At 52.2% G+C, this 21,693-nt stretch overlaps 1 protein-coding gene and 1 non-coding gene across 10 annotated transcripts in view; one reads left to right on the top strand and one right to left on the bottom strand.

Moving 5' to 3' along the window:
* POC1A (POC1 centriolar protein A) overlaps positions 1-21,693 on the bottom strand; it is a 101,148-nt gene that overhangs the window by 13,147 nt on the left and 66,308 nt on the right. For 8 of the 9 annotated variants that reach the window (XM_010851756.1, XM_010851757.1, XM_010851754.1 and 5 more), the window contains one exon: positions 5,741-5,884. The exons of the other annotated variant lie outside the window; for it this stretch is intronic. In XM_010851756.1, coding sequence (XP_010850058.1) covers positions 5,741-5,884 — 144 coding nt within the window. The remainder of the gene's footprint in view (positions 1-5,740; positions 5,885-21,693) is intronic. 9 annotated transcript variants of the gene reach the window in all.
* On the top strand, positions 12,495-12,567 carry TRNAG-CCC. The gene has a single exon. It is a non-coding gene; the product is annotated as a tRNA-Gly (tRNA).

The raw sequence follows: 21,693 nt of genomic DNA, 5'->3' as shown, positions 1-21,693 counted from the left end.
CCCCCACCCCCACCCCACCGCAGCTCCAAGCCTGCTTTGGGCCTCCCAGGAGAAATCTCATACGACCGTGAACACTCCCAGGCCCAGAGGTAACCACAGCCTTCCCGAGCCCATGTGGTGGGCGGGAGCATTCCATCTGCAGCTTCTTTGGGGAGGGGGTGCTTCTGCCACAACCACAGATGGGATAGAACACAGAGCTGCCATCCAGCCCCACTCACGGCAGTGCCAGCCCTGACTCGGTACTCCCCAGGCCTCTGCATTTGCAAAGCCAGAGAAGCCTGTGGACAAACTGCCAGAACGAGCAACAGGGCTGGGGAAGGGCCAGGGCCAGCTGCTCTGCAACCATCCGGAGGGGGACCCAAAGTGTCCAATAGACCAGAGTATCTTCAGTCCCTTGTCCCCAGGAAGCAGCCTCTCAACAGGAAAAACAAGTCTCTTGTCTCCCAACCCAGAGAGGCAGGAGCCCTCGCTGTCCTGAACTCAACTGTGGCCCAAGGGCAGCCCTTAAATATCCATGAAGAGGCTGGTAAACCCACTCGGGATTGTACACAGTCGAGGCAAGGTGGAGACATGCAGCTGAGGGAGGGCCTGCTCTTGCGGAAACCAGCAACAGCCATCCCCGTGGCCCTACCTGTGTGTGCCTGTGCCATGGGGGATGGGGTTGGGGGGAACATGCACACACAAACAGGGGTCACTGGGCACTTGCACTGTACACCTTCCCAACAAATTCCATCTGACACACCTGGGAGGACACGCCCCCAGAGAAATGGAGAAACTGCTCTAAAATCTGCAGTCTGTTTCCACAAACAACAGCTGGTCTGTCCAGGAAAGAGGGACTGAGAGCCCCTCAGAGTGGTCAGGCAGCTCAGTCCACGGCAGGTGGGCCCAGGAGTCCCACACCTTCCCACCAGGGTAGAACTAGACACCTCACCTGAGCACCCCATCAGAAAGGAAATTGCAGGGACCATGGCAGGCAGGGGGGCTCAAAGAAACGTGTCACTGTATCCAATTCCCCAAAGCAAACAGGCCAAAATCCTTCTCCTTGTTGAGTTAGGTCATCAGAGTCACAACAACCTGGACCTTCTAACCAGCAGGGCTGGGTGGCCTGCCCCCGCCTGCTTCCCACGGCTCGGGTTCCAGTCCTGGAGCCCAGCGGCCCCCATGACTCACGGGAACCTGACTGTCTGACATCACAGTCTTGAGCACGGCTGCCATGAAAAAACACAGTTGAACAGGAATTTCATGGCTTGGTATTTTTAAAAAGCAGAAAGACATGAAACCGGAGTCAAAAATAACTTTGCTGTGGGTCTCTGAGGCGAAACCACTGGTCACCTGCCGGGCCCAGGCCCCTCACTGCAGCCTCCCTGCTCCCAGGTACTGTCCACACGGCCGCGCCTCAGCCCTAGCCCCTGAGGAAGATGCAGGGCCCCCACAGCTTCCAGACACCACCCACCCTGTCCCTCAGAAGGAAGCAAAGGGTGCCAGGGTGGGAGGTGAGGACACTGGCTGTGAAAACAGCCTCTCCCTGCTCACTGGTTAGTTTCCCAGCACCTGGGAAAGGGACCCTGAAATCATTTGGCAGCAGCCCCACAAGAACACAAAGGGAAAGGTCAGGTCCTCTGTCTGGACACTCACTGAATGTCTGTCACCAAGCAGGGAGGCCTGGCAGGGGTCCACCTGGAGCCCTTCCTCTTGGAGTAGCCACAAGGGGAGGGGCCCCGCCAGGGGCAGCAGGGAGTGGCGACTCACAGAAAGAAGGCCGTAATAGTCTCAGGCCCCACCTGAGATGCTAACCCCTGCTGCCCACCCCCGGGACAGATAGATGGGCAGGGTCTAATGTCTCCCCTCCATGGAGTAGGAAACCACAGCTTCCCCAAGTCCACACAGATGGAAAGAGGCCAGGCTGTGCCAGAGCATCTGGGGCTTCTGACTCCTGGTTGAGCTTTGCTCTGGCCCCATGCAGGCCTCTGCAGTCAGGCCATCTATCTCAGGAAGAGACGACTGGGGCAGGCCCAGCAGGACGGTGACAGGGTGGCCGCAGGACAGAATGGGGGTTGGGGGGGCAGGACAGGCTCCTGGGAGGCAGGGAGGGCAAACACATGGTACACAGCAGCCACATCCATGATCTCAGCCCTAGTTGCTCTTGGGAATTCCCATGAGGGGTTCTGAAAATCAAGAAGTCTCCCAAAGAAAAACCTAAATCTCATTGTTAGGGAATACATTTTCCTCAACAACCATTACAATGATTCAGTTCAAAGGATGGCTGTCAAAAGATGTATATACATCTTTGCAGAGCTTCAATCTTGGCCCAGATGCCAGGATCTGGGTTCAACGCTCCCATCTAGTGCCAACTCCCCCACCCCGAGCCACCCGATTTTCAATAGTCTCCAGGCACCCCGGTCCCTCCTGCCACCTCCTGGACCTGGGAAAAGACCTCCTCTTTATCTCCCTCCCATCCTAATGCCTAGTCAGACCACTAAAGCCTCCTGGCAGCTCAAAAGCATTCCTGGGACTCCAGCAGTTACGGAGGCCTGTGGCATGTCCACTCCTGTGTCACCTGACCACACTGGTGCACTCCCACTTGGATCCCGAAAACATCTCCCTCAAGTCCTGCTTCACAGTCGGCGCCAGTCTAGCACCCAGGTAACCTGGATCTTCCCCACTGTGCTCAGAGAACATGAGCAGGCTGGACTGTCCCCACTTCACATGCGAGAAGGCTGAGGCTCTGGGAAGCCCCGTCCCTGCCTGAAGTTACCAAGGTAATGAGCGATGGAGCTGGCCCCAAGTCCAGGAGAGCAGGTATGCCCAGGCTAATGGGCAGTGGCTCACTGAGCTGAGCAGAGCAGCCCTGATACCCAAGGGTAGACCATGGCTCCCCACAGGTAACAGGGACGTGTAAGGTGGCCAGATGGGATCAAGGTCCTGAGGAGCTCAGTGGCAGTGAAACCCCAAACAGCAACTCTACAGGGGCAAAGACGGGGGGAGGCGGGTCTCTCCAGCACAAAGAAGGGCCAGGGCAAGGGGGTGTGCTTTCTGGCTAGTGGCCTCAGTGGCTGGGCCACTGGGCAGTGACCACAGAGCACTAAGCAAGAGCGTCCAACCGCAACTTTCAGGAAGGTCAGGTTTGGTCTGCAGATAAACTCAGAGGGTCGCACCAGCAGGAAGGCAGGGTGAGGACCATGAACCTCCACAGTGGGGTGCCGGCTGTCACCTGGGACTCTGGGACTCCACTAAACATCCCAGCCACTGCCCACTGCAGCCCCAGGCTTCCTCCCTGAAGGATGTTCAGCAGGACAGAAGCCCGTGTCCCTCTCAGAGGCTGCTCAGAAGTAGACTTCCTTGAGGGGGAGGGGAGGGGCAGTGATGTAAGGGAAAGGGGACTTTGAACTAAGCAGGAGTCAGTGTTGGGGTGGCTGAGATACCCTCGGCTCCTCCAGAGCACAGGCATGCATCAGATGGTAAGGAGCACAGCCAAGAGGGCAGCATCTGAGGCCAGTACCCACAGGAGGCGCAGAGCCTGGCTGAGATATCCACACAGGAACAAGGACAGCAGTAGTCATCCAGCTCTACACCTGAGGGGAGCCTCCAGAAAGGACAGTCCGAGGCCATGCTGGTCCTAAAAGGAGGGACCAGGGACCCTCCAACCTGAATGGGGCAGCTCTGGCTGGGGCTGAACACCTCAGTGAGAGCCCCAACTCCAGGAGAGGATGTGGGTATGGAAAACAACCAGCGACCAAGCCCAAGGTAGCATGCGATTTAGTGCAGACACTCCCCCAACACACACCATTTAGAAAACAGGTTGCACTCTTAAGACCTCGATGGGGACTTCACCTTGGAACCCAAGCCACACTCTCGCTTCCAGGAACGCACACCATCCAGCACAGTGGGTGACTGGCTGATGGGCTTGGCCTTTGGTCAGGCGTGCAGCGCCGTCTGGACTTGCAAAGGGGCTGAAAGGTGTGAGCCCGGCCGCAGGCCAAGGCAGAGAGGCTCACTTCTTCCAGGGATGCCAGTTTCTTACGAAGTTACTATCAGACTCCTGACTGCTAACACATAACAGAACCTTCCATGTACGCCTTTAAAACACAGTGACAGGAAATGTTTTTAGTGTTATACTCCTCTGGATGCAATGAGGCTATTTTTAACCACCCTCTCAGACTTGATTTCCAATTTTATCCTATAAAGTTCTAATTCATTCCACCTCCCCTGATCTCTCACTTGACGAGGCTGTGAAGAACACGAGGCAGGCTGGGCGCTTTCTGACGGCTCTGAGGTGGGGGGTGTTTTCTAAGTCTTTGCTTCTCCCCCTCTCAGCACAGGCCTTCTCTTCTAAGGCTCAGGGCGCTCAGGGATGTCAGTATGATGTGCACACAGTCTCACCATCCCCCCAGTCACTGATGCCTGACCTTTCCCCTCAAAAGTCCATCCGGCAGTGGGTCCAAGGCGTGCAATACTAGCTGGGATGCTGTGACACATGGACCACGTGATGCCATGTGGAGGAGCTCTTCAAACTTAGCCTGGAGCCAGCGGTACAGAAGAGACACCATGCCACTTCACCCCCATCTCCATCAGAGATTCAAGGGTACTCTGCCTCCTTCCTGAGCCCTCCCTCTACCTCTGAGCTGGCACAGGAGAGGGGTCTACACCCAAAGCCAAGGCGGGCAGGAGGATGAGGACCTTTAAATTCTGCGGTCGCCCAGCCGCCACCACCACCTACATGCCTCACGTTGGCTGTGCTGGACTCCCCTCACTGCTTGGATGTGCTCGTGGTCCCCACCTCCACCCCTGGTCCAGGCCTGTAGGCATGCTGCTGCTCCCTGTGCAGAACTGCTCTACTCCAGGACGAGAGACCCTCTGGGCATGCCCACGGTGCTGGCTGCCACCTCTTGTCAGGGCATTCTGCTCCACTGAAATCTCTGCACTGCACAGACTGCTGTCCATAAGCAACCAGGTACATTTATGCACCTGGTGGTGGTGGGGCCACTTGGGTCTTGTGGATGAGGGTGGTCAGCGCCGCAACTAACATTTATTGAGCAGCTACCCAGTGCTGGCACAGGCCAAACATTGCTTGCAGACTCATCGCCTTTAATTCTGACCACAAATATGGCAGGCTCGGGACTTCCCTGGTGGTGCAATGGCTAATACTCCGCACTTCCCAATGCAGGGGACCTGAGTTCAACTCCTGGTCAGGGAACTAGATCCCACATGCCACAACTAAAGATCCTGCATGCTGCAACTAAGACCTGCTGCAGCAAACAAATAAAACACGGCAGGCTGGTGACAGATAAGCACACGGGGCTTGGAGAGCCACAGGGGTATCTCCAAGGTTGCTCAGAGGATAAGGAGCAGTGCCAGCTCAAACCCAGAGTGTAGCTGGGCTCTCGGGGCCTTCAGTCTCTGTGCACGGTTCTTGGCATGTCCCCGGAGTGCCCACCCAGTGAAGAATCGAATAAAGGGACAGTGTTTCTTTCAAAGCTCTGCTGTGGCCCAAGCCAACACTGGGTGGGCACTCCCTGGCAGGATTCAGTGTTGGTGATTTTGGGGTCCAATGGCTTGGCCAGGGATTGAATGGCTCTGAGACAGGATCCCAGGGCAGGCACTGCCATTTCATTCATTTGGGCTGAAGAGTAAGTACACTATAATTATGTTTTTTAAAAACCCAGGACCGTCAGGCCAACTTCAAATGGCCCGAATGCCAGGCCAAGTGCAGATGATGCGGGGAGTCCATGTCACAGTCTACCTGGGTGAGGACGTCCAACTGGCCCACGATGTGCTCCAGCGTGCTGGTCAGCGACTGGGGCACGCTCACGGGCTCCTGGGATTGGCTTTGCATCGACTCCTGACTTCTGCCCCTGCCTGGCGGGACGAGGGGATCCACTTCTGGCTGAAGACGATGAAAGGAAAGAGAGCCCTTTAGTCTTGAGGGAACACTGAGGAAAAGAAGAGCCCCTCAAAGATCAAGGGGAAAACCACCAGCAAACTTGAGAAGACGAGTTCCAAATGTTGGTGATCAAGAGTGGGACTCCACCTCTGGGCCTTCCTTTCCAAGTGGAGACTGAGGGCAAGGAGCGGAATCAAAATAATTGTCAGTCCAGGCTGCAGGGCCCTGAGAGGGACGTCAGGTTGGGCTCTTGGAGGTCCTCAAGAGAGGCCAGGGGCTGCCAGCTCTTCACAAGACCTGTAACCTTCAGTGTGAGGCCTCTCAGAGGCCAGGGCCCCTGAAGTCTATGCTGGACCCTGAAGTCACCCTTCCTCCTAGTTAGCCCAACACCTACTCCCCACCCCAGGGATGGGATGGCCCAGAACTAAAGGAAGGGTCCGGCCCTGCCCTGGCGCAGATCCCTTGGGGAGACAGATTCTATGTGAAAGTACTGGTCCAATGGCTGGCGGAGTCAGCATCCACAGGACAGGTGCCCCATGCTGCTTCAGAGAAGACTCCAGGAACCTGAAGGACTTGGTGCTCCTGTCTAAGATCCTCCGTCCCCAAATGCAGAAGCCATCCTCCCCTGCCACCACCGCCACTGGACAAGTGATTTCCTAAATGGACTAATCTAGTCCAATGCGTGTCTCCCCAAAGTCAGGCACTGCTCTACACACAAAGGCTTTTCCAGACCCCAGAAGCATCGTGCATGTGCACAGCAGAGCAGGATGCCGGGAACCACATGGTTCCCAAGGACATAGTGGCAGGTGCCTCAGGAAGATATAATTCCTCTATGGACTTGTTCCCTGTGGGAAGGACATGCTCAGCGAGGCTGACACTCCTCAGTGTCAGTTTTGAGGCCAGCCCCAAACCCAACCCATAAATGCAGCCACCCTTGGGACTCAGTGTTTTCAACCACAATCTGACTGACAGATACTCAAAATGTTACATGTCCTTCTTTGGCTTTTATCAGTCCTCCAGGGGTCTCCACAGGCTCTGAGAGAAAAGCCCCTTGACAGGGGACCCTGCTCTAACCTGCCTCCCTCCCCAGCGCTGCTCCCACCTCTGCCCTCTGTGCCCAGCTCCCAGGGTCCCCTCATCCACCCTTCCTTTCCCCTGCTCCAAGCATCCTGATCCTCCACTAACCCTGCAACCCCTCACGCCCAACCAGAAGCTCCTCTGTGCTCCTGCACACCTGGACATGCCCTACCCTTACCCTGCTCCTCCAGCCACTGCATCTCCAGAGACAAGACACATGAGCGGGAAGAATCAAAGCCAGACCGGCCACCACCCACCCACGTGTCCGTGTCTCTCTCTCTGTCTCCTGCCTGCACTCATCACTCCTCTCCCCTCTAAACCCAGGACACATCATTGGGCTCAAAGCCTGTCAACTCCCCAAACACAACAGAGCCCAGGGCACTCCAGCCAGCACTACCCCATTCTTCAAAGCCACGGCCACTGCAGAATACCAGCTATGACTGCAGCTCACCTAGGATCAGCAGCCAGCTGGCATCTCATCTGAGTTGGCCCATCTCCGAGACAAATCCAGTGGCTCTGCCCTGGGCATGCTCCCCTGGGCAGGCTTCAGCATCCTTGAAAACAATCCGCCCAGAAGACAAGTACCAACCAGCAAAGAAGGGCAACTCAGCACATGGCCCCTACCTGCATATTTCCCTTTATTAGGAAAGTGTTCTAATCTCCTAGTTAACACTCTCAAGTGCATGTCAATTTGAACTTGGAAAAATGGAGGCCCCGGTGCTTAAAGAGAATTTGAATGTGAGACACAAACCCGAGGAGCATAACTGAAAACAGGGGCAGTGCCACATCCACACGCCTGCTATCTGCTGTGGCCATTGTTAAGACCTTGGCCCATGGGGCCTGGGGGCTTTCAGCTCTCAAAGCCCATCCATCCCAAAGGGAAATGCTTCATAAGCCTTGACTGACCTTCACCACAGCGGCCCCCAGACCCAGGCAGTTCTGTTGGGAGACAGAGCAGAGTGCAGCAGGGAAGAGCAGGGACTCAGACAGCCCCTGGCCAACATCTGAGCTCTACCCCTGACAGGCTAGGTGGCCCTAGGCAAGAGTTTTAGTCCCTCTTAGGGCCTCCACTTCCTCATCTGTAAAATGGGGGTGAAAACTGGGCCTGCACTTCCAAGGGCTGGACTGTGAGGAACGCTTATCTACGAATCATCCACAGGGAGGAGCCTATGCCCACAACTTCCAAAGAACCCCCTTCCAGACACACATGCTCTTCTTCCTGTCACTGAGTCCCCCTGGCTCCTTCAGGAAAGGATGGGAACCTAGCAGCCCTCTGTCCTGACAACCAGCGTCCTCAAGGAGTGACCAGTCGGGCGCTACCTGCTGCCTGGGAAGGACGGGATGGAAATTCTGAGTGTTTCTGCAAAATGGCTCAGAGACGGACAGTGCCAAGCCAAGCCTCTGGAGGCAGGGGTGGGGATGAGTGCCACTGATTTCAGCAACAGGAACCCTCCTTCTGAGCCCAAACCAAGCCACTCCAAAGGAAGACTGAGGACAGTAGCTACGTGCCCCAAACAGGACAGCGGCCTAGGGGAGAGAGGCTGCAGGAACCTGAGCTCAGACAGGAAGTAACTGTCAGAAGGTACCCAGCCTCCAGCCTTGCTCACAAGTCCAGGGTTCTGCCTGCCCTGGGCTATTCCTCCAGCCACGCCATTTGCTCTTGCTTTTACTTTCACCAGGACTACAGACATCATGGCGCTTAACACACTGCCGTCTGGCACATAAAGACGGACACTGCTGCGGTGTACTTGTCACCCACGAGCCAGCATTTTAGATGTCACTTAATTTAATCCCTACAATGACCCTTCACAGCAGGCATCACTGGCCTTAATTTTCAGATGGGGAAGCAAATCAGGGAGGTTAAATAACTTATTCTAATACAGGAAATGACAGCTGGGATCTGAACTCAAAGTACAGGCAGTTCCTGACAGGAAGCAGCCTCTGACAGGGGACATCGCCTGTGGATTTGCTTCCACACACCCAGTGCCTCTCTTCCATCCTCATGGAGGCTCCCAGCTCCCGGCTCTAATATTTTTTGCGTCATTCCCCAGCCCTACCTGCCTTGGAATGCTTGCATGGCAGAGCTGAACACAGAGCCGCCAGGCCCTCCACACACACTCGACGACACCTCAAAGAGCCAAGCCCACCACGATGACATTCCTGTGGAATGACACCTCCCCGCAAGGCAAAGGGCCAGCAGTTCCGCCCCACATAGCTGCTCACCTGCACTCGAGCACTTTGCAGATGTGGCATTCCCCAAGAGGTTGGCAAGTAAGTGATAAAGCAGAGATAAGAAGATGATGGGCAAGAGTAGGAAGAGGCGCACGTGACAGGCTGTGGGTAATGACAGTGACGGGACATCAAGAATAGTGTGTAAGGGGTTGTCTGTTCAACATCAAAGGGTATTAGGGGCCCTGCCCGGTGGTCCTCAGCTAGGTCTATCACAAGCAAAAATTGTAACAGGCTTAGTCCTACACATACAAATGTAGGGAGCTGCACCAAGTCAACAACTTTCACTCTTACCAAACAAAAACATCTTAACATTACAAGAAAAAAAAGGTGAAACTCAGAATTCTGCTGTTGTTCAGTGGCTAAGTCGTGTCCGACTCTTTGCGACCCCATGGACTGCAGCACGCCAGACTTCCCTGTACTCCACTATTTCCCAGAGTTTGCACAAACTCATGTCCATGGAATCAATGATGCTATTTAACCATCTCATCCTCAAATATATGAATCAATCTAACTTTGTGGAAATCTCACTTGGGACCTGTGGGTGTCCCCACCCTGGTGCAGGATCCTGGGCTCTCACAGTAAGCTAACCTGCTTGCCTCAGTTTCTGTTGCTGCCAGCCTGTCATATGCTACCAGGAGCTCAGCCCTACACACAGTAGGAACTGCATAATATCTGTGGTTGCTCTCAGCCACTCAAATACACGGGTAACCAACCCATATATCTTCATTATAAAACAAAGTAAGTGCAGGGCTTGCAGGTCCGTCCTGGACAAGAAGTCAAGCCATCAGGGGTAACTTCTTGACTGTTCTCTGCATTGACTACTCTGGTCTCACTTTTTCATCATTATCAAGAAGCAGACAAGGATAATGAGCTCCCGCCCAAGATAATCCCATCCTAACAAGAAAAAGACAAACAATCTAAAAGGATCTTAACTTATCCCTGGAGAAGGGAATGGCAACCCACTCCAGTATTCTTACCTGCACAATTCCACGGACAGAAGAGCCTGGTGGGCTAAATTCATGGGGTTGCAAAGAGTTGGACATGACTGACAGTTCAGTTCAGTCACTCAGTGGTGTCTGACTCTTTGCGACCCCATGGTCGCAGCAGGCCAGGTCTCCCTGTCCATCACCAACTCCCAAAGCTTGCTCAAACTCATCTCCTTCAAGCCGGTGATGCCATCCAACCATCTCATCCTCTATCATCCCCTTCTCATCCTGCCTTCAATCTTTCCCAGCGTCAGGGTCTTTTCCAATGAGTCAGTTCTTTGCATCCGGTGGCCAAAGTATTGGAGTTTCAGCTTCAGCATCAGTCCTTCCAATGAATATTCAGGACTGATCTCCTTGGATCTTCTTGCAGTCCAAGGGACTCTCAAGAGTCTTCTCCAACACCACAGTTCAAAAGCATCAATTCTTTGGCTCTCAGCTTTCTTTATAGTCCAACTTTCACAACTGACAGTTAACTTATCTTAAATCCGATCACAGAGCAAACAACTAGCCTGGAATGTAAGTAGAGGCAGACTCTTCCAAGGAAAACAGGAAGTGAGTATCAGTCACTCCGGCAAAGCCTGGGAAAGCGGGACACGGAGTGCCGTACAAGTGGCGAGAAGAGCATGTTAACAGCCGCATGAGTTAACAGCATGTTAAGTCACCATGTTAACAAGGTGAGTGAGGCCAGGGTGGAGGGAAGAGCCCACAGGAGCAAGGGCGGTTTGCACCTGCTCAGAGGGCCTTCCAAAATGGGAAAGGAGTATATCAAGGCCATATATTGTCACCCTGTTTACTTAACTTATATGCAGAGTACATCATGTGAAATGCCGGGCTGGATGAAGCACAAGCTGGAATCAAGATTGCCGGAAGAAATATCGATAACCTCAGATATACAGATGACAAAAAGTGAAGATGAACTAAAGAGCCTCCTGATGAAAGTCAAAGAGGAGACTGAAAAAGCTGGCTTTAAACTCAACATTCAGAAAACTAAGATCATAGCATCTGGTCCCATCAATTTGTGGCAAATAGATGGGGAAACAATGGAAACAGTGAGAGACTTAATTTTCTGGGGCTCCAAAATCACTGCAGATGGTGACTGCAGCCATGAAATTGAAAGATACTTTCTCCTTGGAAGAAAAGCTATGACCAACCTAGAGAGTATATTAAAAAGCAAAGATATTACTTTGCCAATAAAGGTCTGTCTGGTCAAAGCTATGGTTTTTCCAGTAGTCATGTATGGATGTGAGTTGGACTATAAAGAAAGCTGAGCGCCAGAGAACTGACGCTTTTGAACTGTGGTGTTGGAGAAGACTGGAGAGTCCCTTGGACTGCAAGAAATCCAACCAGTCCATCCTAAAGGAAATCAGTCCTGAATATTCATTGGAAGGACTGATGCTGAAGCTGAAACTCCAATACTTTGGCCACCTGATGCAAAGAGCTGACTCATTGGAAAAGACCCTGATGCTGGGAAAGACTGAAGGTAAGAGAACAGGATGACAGAGGATGAGATGGTTGGACAGCATTACTGACTTGATGGACATGAGTCTGAACAAGCTCCGGGAGTTGGTGATGGACAGGGAAGCCTGGCGTGCTGCAGTCCATGAGGTCGCAAAGAATCAGACAAGACTGAGTGACTGAACTGACTAATTGAACTGAATGGTCTTCTCCACAGACCTCCACTGGGCATTCATTAGAAAGATGGGGTGGGGAGGGTGGGATGCAGGGATAGAAGAAGACCATCCTTGAGGGTATAGGCCTGGAGGAGGGGAGTAGTCACAGAAAAGGCACGAAGCCCCACCAAGATCCTTGTCATCTGTGGAACACAACTCTTAAGCTATGCGAAGAGCAAAAAGAGAGAAAACCCTTTATTCCTGTGGGAAAGGCAGGAAACCATCCTGAGAGATCACTGAGGTCTTCAAAGGCTGAGGGAGGGGCAGCACTGCTGAGAATGCCCTACTCCTGAGACCCAGGGACACAGAGCCTAAGCCTGAAACTGGCCCAGGACACAGAGAATCCCTCCAACAAAGCTAGCGAGCAACAGGTAACAAGCAGTAACAGCTTACTGCCAGGGGTGGGACAAGACCATGGACACAGATACTCTCTGAGGGGCAGGCCCCCAGGCTAGACTGAAAGCTGGGGGTGGAGCAGGAACATTGAGAAAAATCCTCCAACACCCAGACCTCACCCTAAGTGCAAGGTAATGCTAAACTAAGCTTAACTCCTGGTAAGACTATTTACCTCAGCCTCTGCCATCCTCAACATGTTGACTGGCATTCAATAAAAAATTATGATACACTCAAAAAGGCAAGGAAGAGACTTCCCTGGTGGTCCAATGGTTAAGACTCTGTGCCCCCAATGCAGGGGGCCCAGGTTCAATCCCTGGTCAGGGAACTAGATCCTATTTGCCATAACTAAGTCCCAGTGCAGCCAAATAAATAAATACAAAAAAAAAAAAAAGAAGAAGAAGAAATGACTATTGATAAATGTAACAATATGGGTGACTGTCAAAATAATCAGCTCGAAAGAAACCAGAGTAAAAGGAGTATATATCTGTATGATTTCATTTATATCAAATTCTGAAAAATGGAGAAAGCAGATTAGCAGTTGCCTGGGGCTGGAGGTGGATGGACAGGATTGACGACAAAGAAGCACAAGGAAATTTGGGAGATGATGGAAATATTCTATAACGTGATCATGGTAGTGATTACATAACTACTGAAACTCACAGAAGGGTTCACTTTTAAAAATGGTGAATGTTACTATTTGTATATTAATAAGGCTGACCTAAAAAGATGCAGTTACAACTGAAATGTCCTTAGGACCCCAACCAGCCCATCACATGACTCTACACGTGACACTACCCATCGCTGCACTCTGCTCTCAAGGTGAAAATCACTGCCTGGCCAGGGGACATTAGCAGTGGGTGAAACCTAAGGCTGAAGACCACAGGTGAGGTCTGTGAGGGCCACCACTGGTCTGGGGGTGATGGTTTCCAAATGCAGAGGGTAAGAGTCACATTTCAGTGACTTCTTGGTTGTTAGCAGATGTCCCAGGCAGGGTTTCCTAAGCAGCAGCCACCCAGTCTATGAACTTTGGCCTCAGCCACTCAGGGGTCCATACACAGCTTGCGAGTCACGAGCAAGCGAGGTCTGCATACAGCTGGCTGGAAGCCAGGAGTGGCTGGGGTTTTACCACAAAGATGTCACAAGCTGACTTGACAGAATGCCCCCCTCTGGTTGGGTGAGGTGGTTAATTATTAACACTTGCTCAAGACTGAAATTTCTCCTTTTCTTCTAATCTCTAACACTGGACCTTGTCCTCTGCCCAAGTTGCTCCAGAAACAGAAACTCTGTAATAGACCAAAGTATCCAGAAACTACTGCCCAAGGCTTGGGTCTGACTAGAGAGGGGAGATGGGAGTGACCTGGGTGGGCTCACTGCTACCCTCCTAGTACAGACCCTGAGTTCAAAGCTGGAAGAAATGGACAGACACACACACCATGGTTAAATCTCTTCAACCTAATCTCTCATCCAACTGCTCATCACATAGTCTGTTAAGCAAGGGTACAGACTCACACACACAGACATTTCTTGGTTTTCACCTCAGGCCTTTGGCTTTGACACTTGGCCTCACGGAAAGCTAACAGTCATCCAGTCTGCCTGTCTCCCTGTCTGCTAAACCTGGACTTTGCAAGGGGAGAAGGGGACAGAGCCGAGCTCACTCGGGCTCCCCTCAGCTCCAGCTTCTCCAGTGGAAATAGGCTCAGCTGTTTTCTCAAGTCAAAGCTCAAAAGAAAGCTGGTACTGTGCTCCCCACACATATTTGTGGACTAGATCTACTACCGTCTTGTCTGCCCTATAATTTAGGGTTCCGGCCCGGAGTCCAACAAGAAAGGAAACTTCTGGTTCTAAACATAGTCCTGAACCCAAGAGGAATTCTGGCTTCTTAAAATCATCTAATTGTTCTGCATTCTTGCCAATGTTCTTTCAAGCCAGCCCAAGTTACAAGCACTGGGTTTGGTTGCCGCTGTTGGCTTCTGTGTTGAGTACGAGCATGCAGGGTGCCACTGTGAGTTCTCCACACCAGACTCCCAAGAGGGTGAGGCCCTGGGTCTTCTGTGCACTGAGCCAAGAGGTCCAGCGACAAGGGGCTGGACGACATCTTCTGAACCTAATCAGACTCTTCAAAATGACAGATCCCAATTCAGTGTAAGAGCCACCTTGTGACCCCAGGCTCCCACCAATGGGAAGCAGACAAGGAGTCCTCTGAACTAAGAATCTGTGACCTGTGAAGAGGTCGCAGGATTGGTCTAACATGGAGGACGAGGGATCCACATGCCTGACCCACACCTCCTCACTCAGAACCGGTGCTGTCCAAATGGCAGGACAGCAGGCAGCTTGGCCCACTTTCACACCTCACAGTCCCCTCCTGAGGCACCCTCTGAGGCAAAGACCATGCTGCTCAGTCCTCCTATCACACCTGCATGGGTCATGGGCCTCCCTGGCATGTGGGAGGCCCATGTCCATGTTAAATGTACAACCAAGGAACCCTCTTCTTCTCAGTCAGACCCCAAGCAAAACTGAGGCCCCCACCCCCAGCTATGTCAGCCATTCCTGGGCTCAAAGCCAGACATCTCCTGCTGACTCCCCAGCCGTGCTGTCCGAGGGTTTCCAAGAATCTCCCCCTACACAAGAGGGCTGGTTTATGAAGCCAAATGTTTCAAAGGTATGAAAGGAGGGCCTTGGTTATACACAGGAAATGGAAAGGCATTCCAATGTCCAGATACGCCTCCAGGAGCAAAAAGTAGTACTGTCCTACTGAAATGACCCATGAGAGAAGCTGTGGGGAGAAGAGAGCGAGGATGAAACAGGGAGAGAGAGGCTAAGTGATTGCAAACTGGTGGCAGCAGCCAGGAAGCAAGCAGACCATCATGAAGGGAGAACATTCCTGTGCGCAGGGGAGATCCTGGCCCTCTTCTGGTTCCAAGGGTGGAGGAGGCCTTTAGGACCGGAAACCCCCAGGTCATCACACCTGGTACAGCCAGAATCCCACACTGGTAGGCAGCAAGGCAGAGCCCAGGGTCAGGGACACAAATGAGAAGGAAGAGGGCGGGGCAGGCAGTGGATCCTCCACGCAGCCCAGGGAAGTGTCAGGAGGACACTGAGTGGAGGATCTGCTGCCAGTCTGCCCGGAGTTCCTGGAGCAGGCGCACCTCTGGAGCATTCTGAGAACCAACATCGAGAAGCAGACTACGCCCCTGTGCGGTGCCCAGGGGGTGACCGACACCTTTGCAGGAGTGTTCTCTGAACACGACCTGCTTCCTGTAGGGCCAGTTTTTTGCTCAGTGCACCTCAGGCTGGGTGCTGAGTCCCTAGGGTTGCTACCTCCTACCGTGAGACTGAAAAACCTGCTCTCCACACCACAAACACCTGAACCGAAGACACCCTGGGCGGGAAATCAAGGCTTCCGATAAAGTTCAAGCATCAAGGGCAGTTTTTGTTTTTTAAACTGCTCTGATCTAATTTTAGACTTAGAGAAAAGTTGCAAAAAATAGTACAGAAAATTTCCATATATCCCTCCCCCAGTGTTAACATCTTATATAATCATTAGTACAATGGTCACACCAGGAAATGAACACGGGGACAATTCCATTATCCAAACCAAGGAAGGGCTCCACTCAGGCTTCACCAGTTTACCTATTAACATCCTTGAATCCTGGTGTTCCGGAATCCTATCCAGGATCTCGCACCACATTTAGTTTTTCCTCCTCAGTCTCCTGCAATCTGTCCAGTTCCTCAGCTTTCCCTTTTTTTTCATGACAGCGACAGTTTAGAAAGATTACTGGTCAGTTACATTGTCAAACATCCCTCAGTTTCCCTCAGCTGGAGTGAGGGTATGCATTTTTGACAAGAGCACCACAAAAGTCACGTGTATTACATCACAGGGCTCATGTGGACAGGTCTTCTGTATGAGTGACACTGACCTCGATCAATGGTGATGCTGACCCCACTGCCAGATTTCTCCAATGCAAAGCTACATCTTTCCCTGTGCAGTCAGTCAAGGGGGACTGTGGCTTTTTAAAAATGAACGTGTGGCTGTCATTACGCACTGTGTGTGTCAGCCCAGCTTGCTGATGGCTGCAGCTGCCCGGCAGATGAGAGGCATCTAATGAAGATGAGCAGCAGAGCCGACGTCTCTGGAAGACGCCGAAGCTCTCGGTGACAAAGAGGAACAGTAGCAGTTTATTTATAGATCCACTTGAAGACAGCTCATTGTAACTACTGGAGATGAATGTTTAAAACCTCAGGAACAAAGGCTGGCTATTTTAAACTCTCCTTGCACTTGGTTCAATGGAGAGAGAGTTAGAGACACCGATCATCCCCAGGCACCACTCCCACCATTCGGTAATTCATATTTTGTGCAGCTTCTCAGGACGTGAGCAAAGCCTGTGAGACAGATAGCCAGGACTGGCCCAGACTGCCCAGCAGAGGCTGTGGGCCTCCAATGAGCCAAAGCCTTCACCTGGGTGCTGCCTAGGGAGGAGCCGAGGGAGGCGGCCTCCTCCCAACCTGGGGTTTCACAGCCCCCCTCTCCTGGAAAATGAAATTGCACACAGCTGTTGTGAATCAAGGTTACAGCACCTCTCCCACCTCCCTCCCCCTGCAGGCTGCGAAGGGGGACAGCGCACCCCAGTGGACGCCTGCCCTAGGACAGCTGGCGGTGGCGGGCCCACCTGCGCTGATGCATCTGTAGGGGTGGACAAGGGCTTCGGAGCTCAGAGCACACAACTCTCTGTGAGGACAGTGGAGTGGAGCCTCGAGGCCAGCCTGGCCTGGCCCACCTGCAGCTTTGAGCTAGGAGCACTGAGCTTCTCCACGTCCCAGGACCACGCTGGGAGGGGAGACTTGGGGTTTCTCAAAGACTCCTACATCCTTCTTTGAACAAACAGGACAAAACAACGTTCTTGATGCAATGAAGAAAAATGAGAATATACACTAGGCACCTAATATTAAGGAATTATTCATTTTGTTGGATGTGGTAAGAGAGCTTCAGTTATTTAACCAAAAAGAAGCCTTTATTTAGGGTAAAATAGCTGGATTAAACAAAAATATTTCAATTCTTTTAAAAACTGTGGGAGGAGACAAAAAATAAGGTTGGCAAAACGCTGGAGTGAGGTAACAGGTACATGGGGGGTTCATTATATTATATTCTACTTTTTGTGCTAGCTTAATAATTTCCCAAAAGGTTTTTTTTTTTTTTTTTTTTCCTGGAGGTTAAAAAAAAAAAAGCTTCCAAGTGACAGGAATGAGTTGTGGAGCCGAAGCCAAGCAAATGGGACCCCAGGAGGAAGCTGAGGTACAAGATCACTCCCACTCTGGTGTCCTGACACTTTGAAGCACAGAAGGCAAATTTGGCTAAATCTACAAACATCCAGGATAGCCTTTGGCACTGCCACAGAGAAAGCCCCAACTGCACCAACAGCATTCAGTGAACCCTGCAGCAGTGTCCAGAACTTCAAAGAAACTAATTTTAAGATAATCTCCATGGAAACCATCTATTCTGATTTTTTCCATGGTAACCAATGGGAACATAAACACAAGCATTATTCAACACCCTTATACCACATGGGCCATGCTGCCATCCAATCTGGAAAATATAAGCTGCAAAGGGCTTTTTTCCATTGAAAATGAAAAGGAATGAAATGAAAAGGAAAACTAAAACTTCTAGTCCAAACATGTGGATTCTCCCACCCTCCACGACCCACACCACCCCATGCCACCTAACCCTAGGCTGACAAACCAGGCCAGCAAGTGGTTTCCTTCCTTTAGCCTGGGACCATCAAACGTGCCAAAAGCCCAGAGCCAGAGCCTGCCTCCAGCCTCACACACTCCACCCATGCTGCCCACAGACAGCAGGCATGTGTCCACTGAACTCAGATTTCCTGTTTCAGAGGCATGCTGAGCACCACGTGGATACAGAGGAAAAAGTTAGGCCTGCAAATAACTGACTGCAGCAGAGAGGGTCTGCTCTAGTAAGCAATGCTCTGGGTGGGCAGAGCAGGAAGAGTTCGCAGCCTTCCTTCTGGGAAGGCTGCATGGAGGAGGTGCCATCTGGAAAGAGACTGAAAGGATGAACGCAGCTCTGCTGGGGAACAGAGGGTGGGGCCGAAGAACCACAGTCAGATGGCAGCAACTGAGTCTATTTCCACTTGTGGCTCATTTCTTCCATTTTCAGGTTTCTGAGTTTGAAAGCTCCATGGAAAAAGGAAGAAAGGGAGGCAAGGGGAAACGAAGGCAGGCAGGCTCTAGATGCCAACAGCCTCAGTTCTTGCCCACCCTCCTGCTTTGTGTGCATGGCCTCTGCTGGCTTTCTGTGGAGAGGAGACTGGTCAGCATCGCCTAACCAGGCTGTGGATACTTATCAGTGCTGTCACCAGAATGGTAGCATCACAGCAGTGGCCCCACAGGTGAAATAAAAACACCCAAGGCATGTGACCTGTGCCTGCCCAGGACCTTTTAACCTCAGAGTAAAGTGCCACAATGTCAGGAACCCACTGTCCTGTGATTTGGGCTCACATGTGCAACTGTGGGGGCTTCCCAGGTGGCGCTAGTGCTAAAGAACCTGCGTGCCAATACAGGAGACGCAAGAGACGCAGGTTCCATCCCTGCATCGGGAAGATCACTTGGAGGAGGGCATGGCAACCCACTCCTGTATTCTTGCCTGGAGAATCCCATGGACAGAGGGGCCTGGCAGGCTACAGTCTATAGGGTCACAAAGAGCTGGAAACAGCTGAAGCGACTTAGATGCACATGCAACTGTGCAATCTCCACTGACCTTAAACCCATGCTTTGGCTGCCGGGGGAAAGGAAACCCAAAATAGCTCTGAGACCCTTCAAAGAGGTAAGAGAGCTCTCTAAAGGTGTGAGTGCATGCCCAGGTTCCTGCACCAGGTGTATTTCGACGCACTCAGAGGGACACAAGGGCATCCAGGCTTTGTCTGGATTCCAGAGTCAAGTTCACCCACCTTCATGGCACTGTGACTGTGTTAATGAGCCTTGCCCTGGATTTCGGAGACTACACCCCTGGTTGGTTTAGTCATTAATAGGCCTTCCTTCCTAGGAATTATGCCTTTCTCCTCTGGATAGGGACCTTATAAAATGGATGGGAATTTTTCAGTGGCAGGAAACTACCATCATCCCCTTGAAACGGCAGCTGGAGAAGGGAGTTCAGTTTCTGCCCATCCCACCATCCTCTGGATATCACAGCTGTCAGGGCCATCTCAGGGCTTGTTGCTGCTCTTGCTATCTGGAGGCACTTTCCCAAAAGGCTTTACAAAGAAGACCTCCACCTGGGGGTTTAAATGTTGGGCCACAAGCACCCAGGCCATCTCAAGCTCAGGTGGCCCACCAGAGACTCACCCACCAACTTCCCTAAAGGCCCTGGAGGACCGGAGGCGACCTAGGCACCCCCATCTGCAGGGTAAGAGGTGAACACTGAGGACAATGCAGGAGGCAGGTGGCGTGGAGAACGTGGGTTCAAGCACTGATGATGGACTGACACAGCGGCACTAGGGACCAGGACAGGAGCCCACAGAGGATGCGGGCTCAGCAGAAGCTCAGAGGGCTGCCTGGGGTCCCACCCTCCCTCTAACTGACTGTAAGAAAACCACACCTCTGCCTGCTCAGTTGTCAACAGCCCAGCAGGTTTAAAGAGTGTCTTTAGGTCTAAAGAGACCACAGGGCAACAGTGGGACTTCTAACATGGCACAAAGATCAGAACCAACCACACCTCTCTCCAAATTGGGCTGAAGGGGCACCAATTCTCCAGGCGCCTCTCCCAAGTTGTAGAAACTTCCTAAGATGGACAAAGGCTCTCTCCTTCCAGCCGTCTCCCTGCCCAGAATGCCAGGGTCTCAATCTATTGGTTTCCAGCAGCATCAGCAGCATCAGAAATTTGTTAGAAATGCAAATTCCCTTACTGAATCAGACACTCTGGGGAGGGGACAAGGTGAATTTTAACAAGCCCTCAGGGAAATTCGGATACACACCAAAGTTTGAGAACCACCACAAGAGGCTTGCTGCAGTAAATGTCATATGTTAAAAGGCTTGTCTCCTCACTACATGGCCAGGAAGCCCAGTAACTTCTCCCAATGCACTTCCACAAAATCCTTCTCCTGCTTGTGAAAAGCAACCTGCCCCTTCTGGGAAACATAGTAATTATTTAACGTGTGCCTGGTGGCAGCCCTGCCCCACCTCCCAGGCAGTCACTCGCAGCCTCTGGAAGGAAAAGGAGAGGGGATCCTGCCTGCTTCCCAGAACTGGACATAGCGGGCCGGAGGGAAGGGTGCTGGCCTCAGGGAGCCCTCTGCTACGTGTATCAGAATCTCTGCTGCTCCTAGACAGTGCACAGTCATGGTACCCATAAGCCACTGTCCAAAGCAGGAAACTTTCTTCAAAAATTGTAGCTTGGGGACTTCCCTGGTGGTACAGTGGATCAGAATCCACCTGCCATTTCAGGAGTCATGGGTTTGATTCCTCGTCCAGGAAGATTCCACGTGCCACGGAGCAACTTAAAGCCCATGAGACACAACTACTGAGCCTGCGTGCTGCGAGCCCGTGCACCTAGAGCCTGTGCTCCACAACCAGAGAAGCCATCACAATGAAAAGAACAGAGAGTAGCCCCTGCTCACCAAAACCAGAGAAAAGCCCGGGGAACAGCAAAGACCCAGTGCAGCCCAAAATAAGTTAATAATTATAGTTTGGGGGCTTCCCTGGTGGCTCAGATGGTAAAGAAATCTGTCTGTAGTGTGGGAGAGCTGGGTCGATCTCTGGGTCAGGAGGATCCCCTGGAGAAGGGAATGGAAACCCACTCCAGTATTGTTGCCTAGAAAATTCCATAGACAGAGGAACCTGGTGGGCTACACTCCGTGGAGTCGCAAAGAGCTAGACATGACTACTGGAAAAAGAACAAACACTGAGCTTCTTTATTTCTAGGATCCTCTGGCTTCTCAAGGAAACTAAGAAACCTGGAGCACTTTCTAGGACTTCCACTCAGGTAAAGGTGGGGGAACATGCAATCCCAGCTGCCCCGCCCCACTGCCACCCCCACTGGATGGTCTTCTGCAGAGTGAGCTCGCAAAATGGAAAATGCCCAAAGGAGTACTGTAGGCTGGTGGGGAGAAATCAGGATACAGAGAATCCAGATGACCTGCCTGAGGTCACAGAAGAGACGTGTCACATCCGGCCAGGCCTCAGCCTTGGCTGGGGACAGGACACAGGGGCAGTACTGCCTGCCAAGCTCTTAAAGGGACTCCCAGAGCCAGAAGTTTCCAGCATCGCCCCCCTCCCCAGTAGGGCTGCCCAAGAATCTTTCCCCAGCAGCCATCCTAGTAAGAGTGCTTTACTCACCCCAGGAAGCCCCTGGCCAGCCAGGTTTCTGGTTGTCCTATATGATGCCCAGCCCATCCCAAATGATCTGGAGATGCCTCTGAGGAGAGGAACCTTGGGGTCTTAGAGT

Source organism: Bison bison, unplaced genomic scaffold (genome assembly GCF_000754665.1).
Source record: "Bison bison bison isolate TAMUID 2011002044 unplaced genomic scaffold, Bison_UMD1.0 scf7180017864304, whole genome shotgun sequence".
Lineage (NCBI taxonomy): Eukaryota > Metazoa > Chordata > Mammalia > Artiodactyla > Bovidae > Bison > Bison bison.
This window is presented reverse-complemented; position numbering and strand designations above follow the sequence as displayed.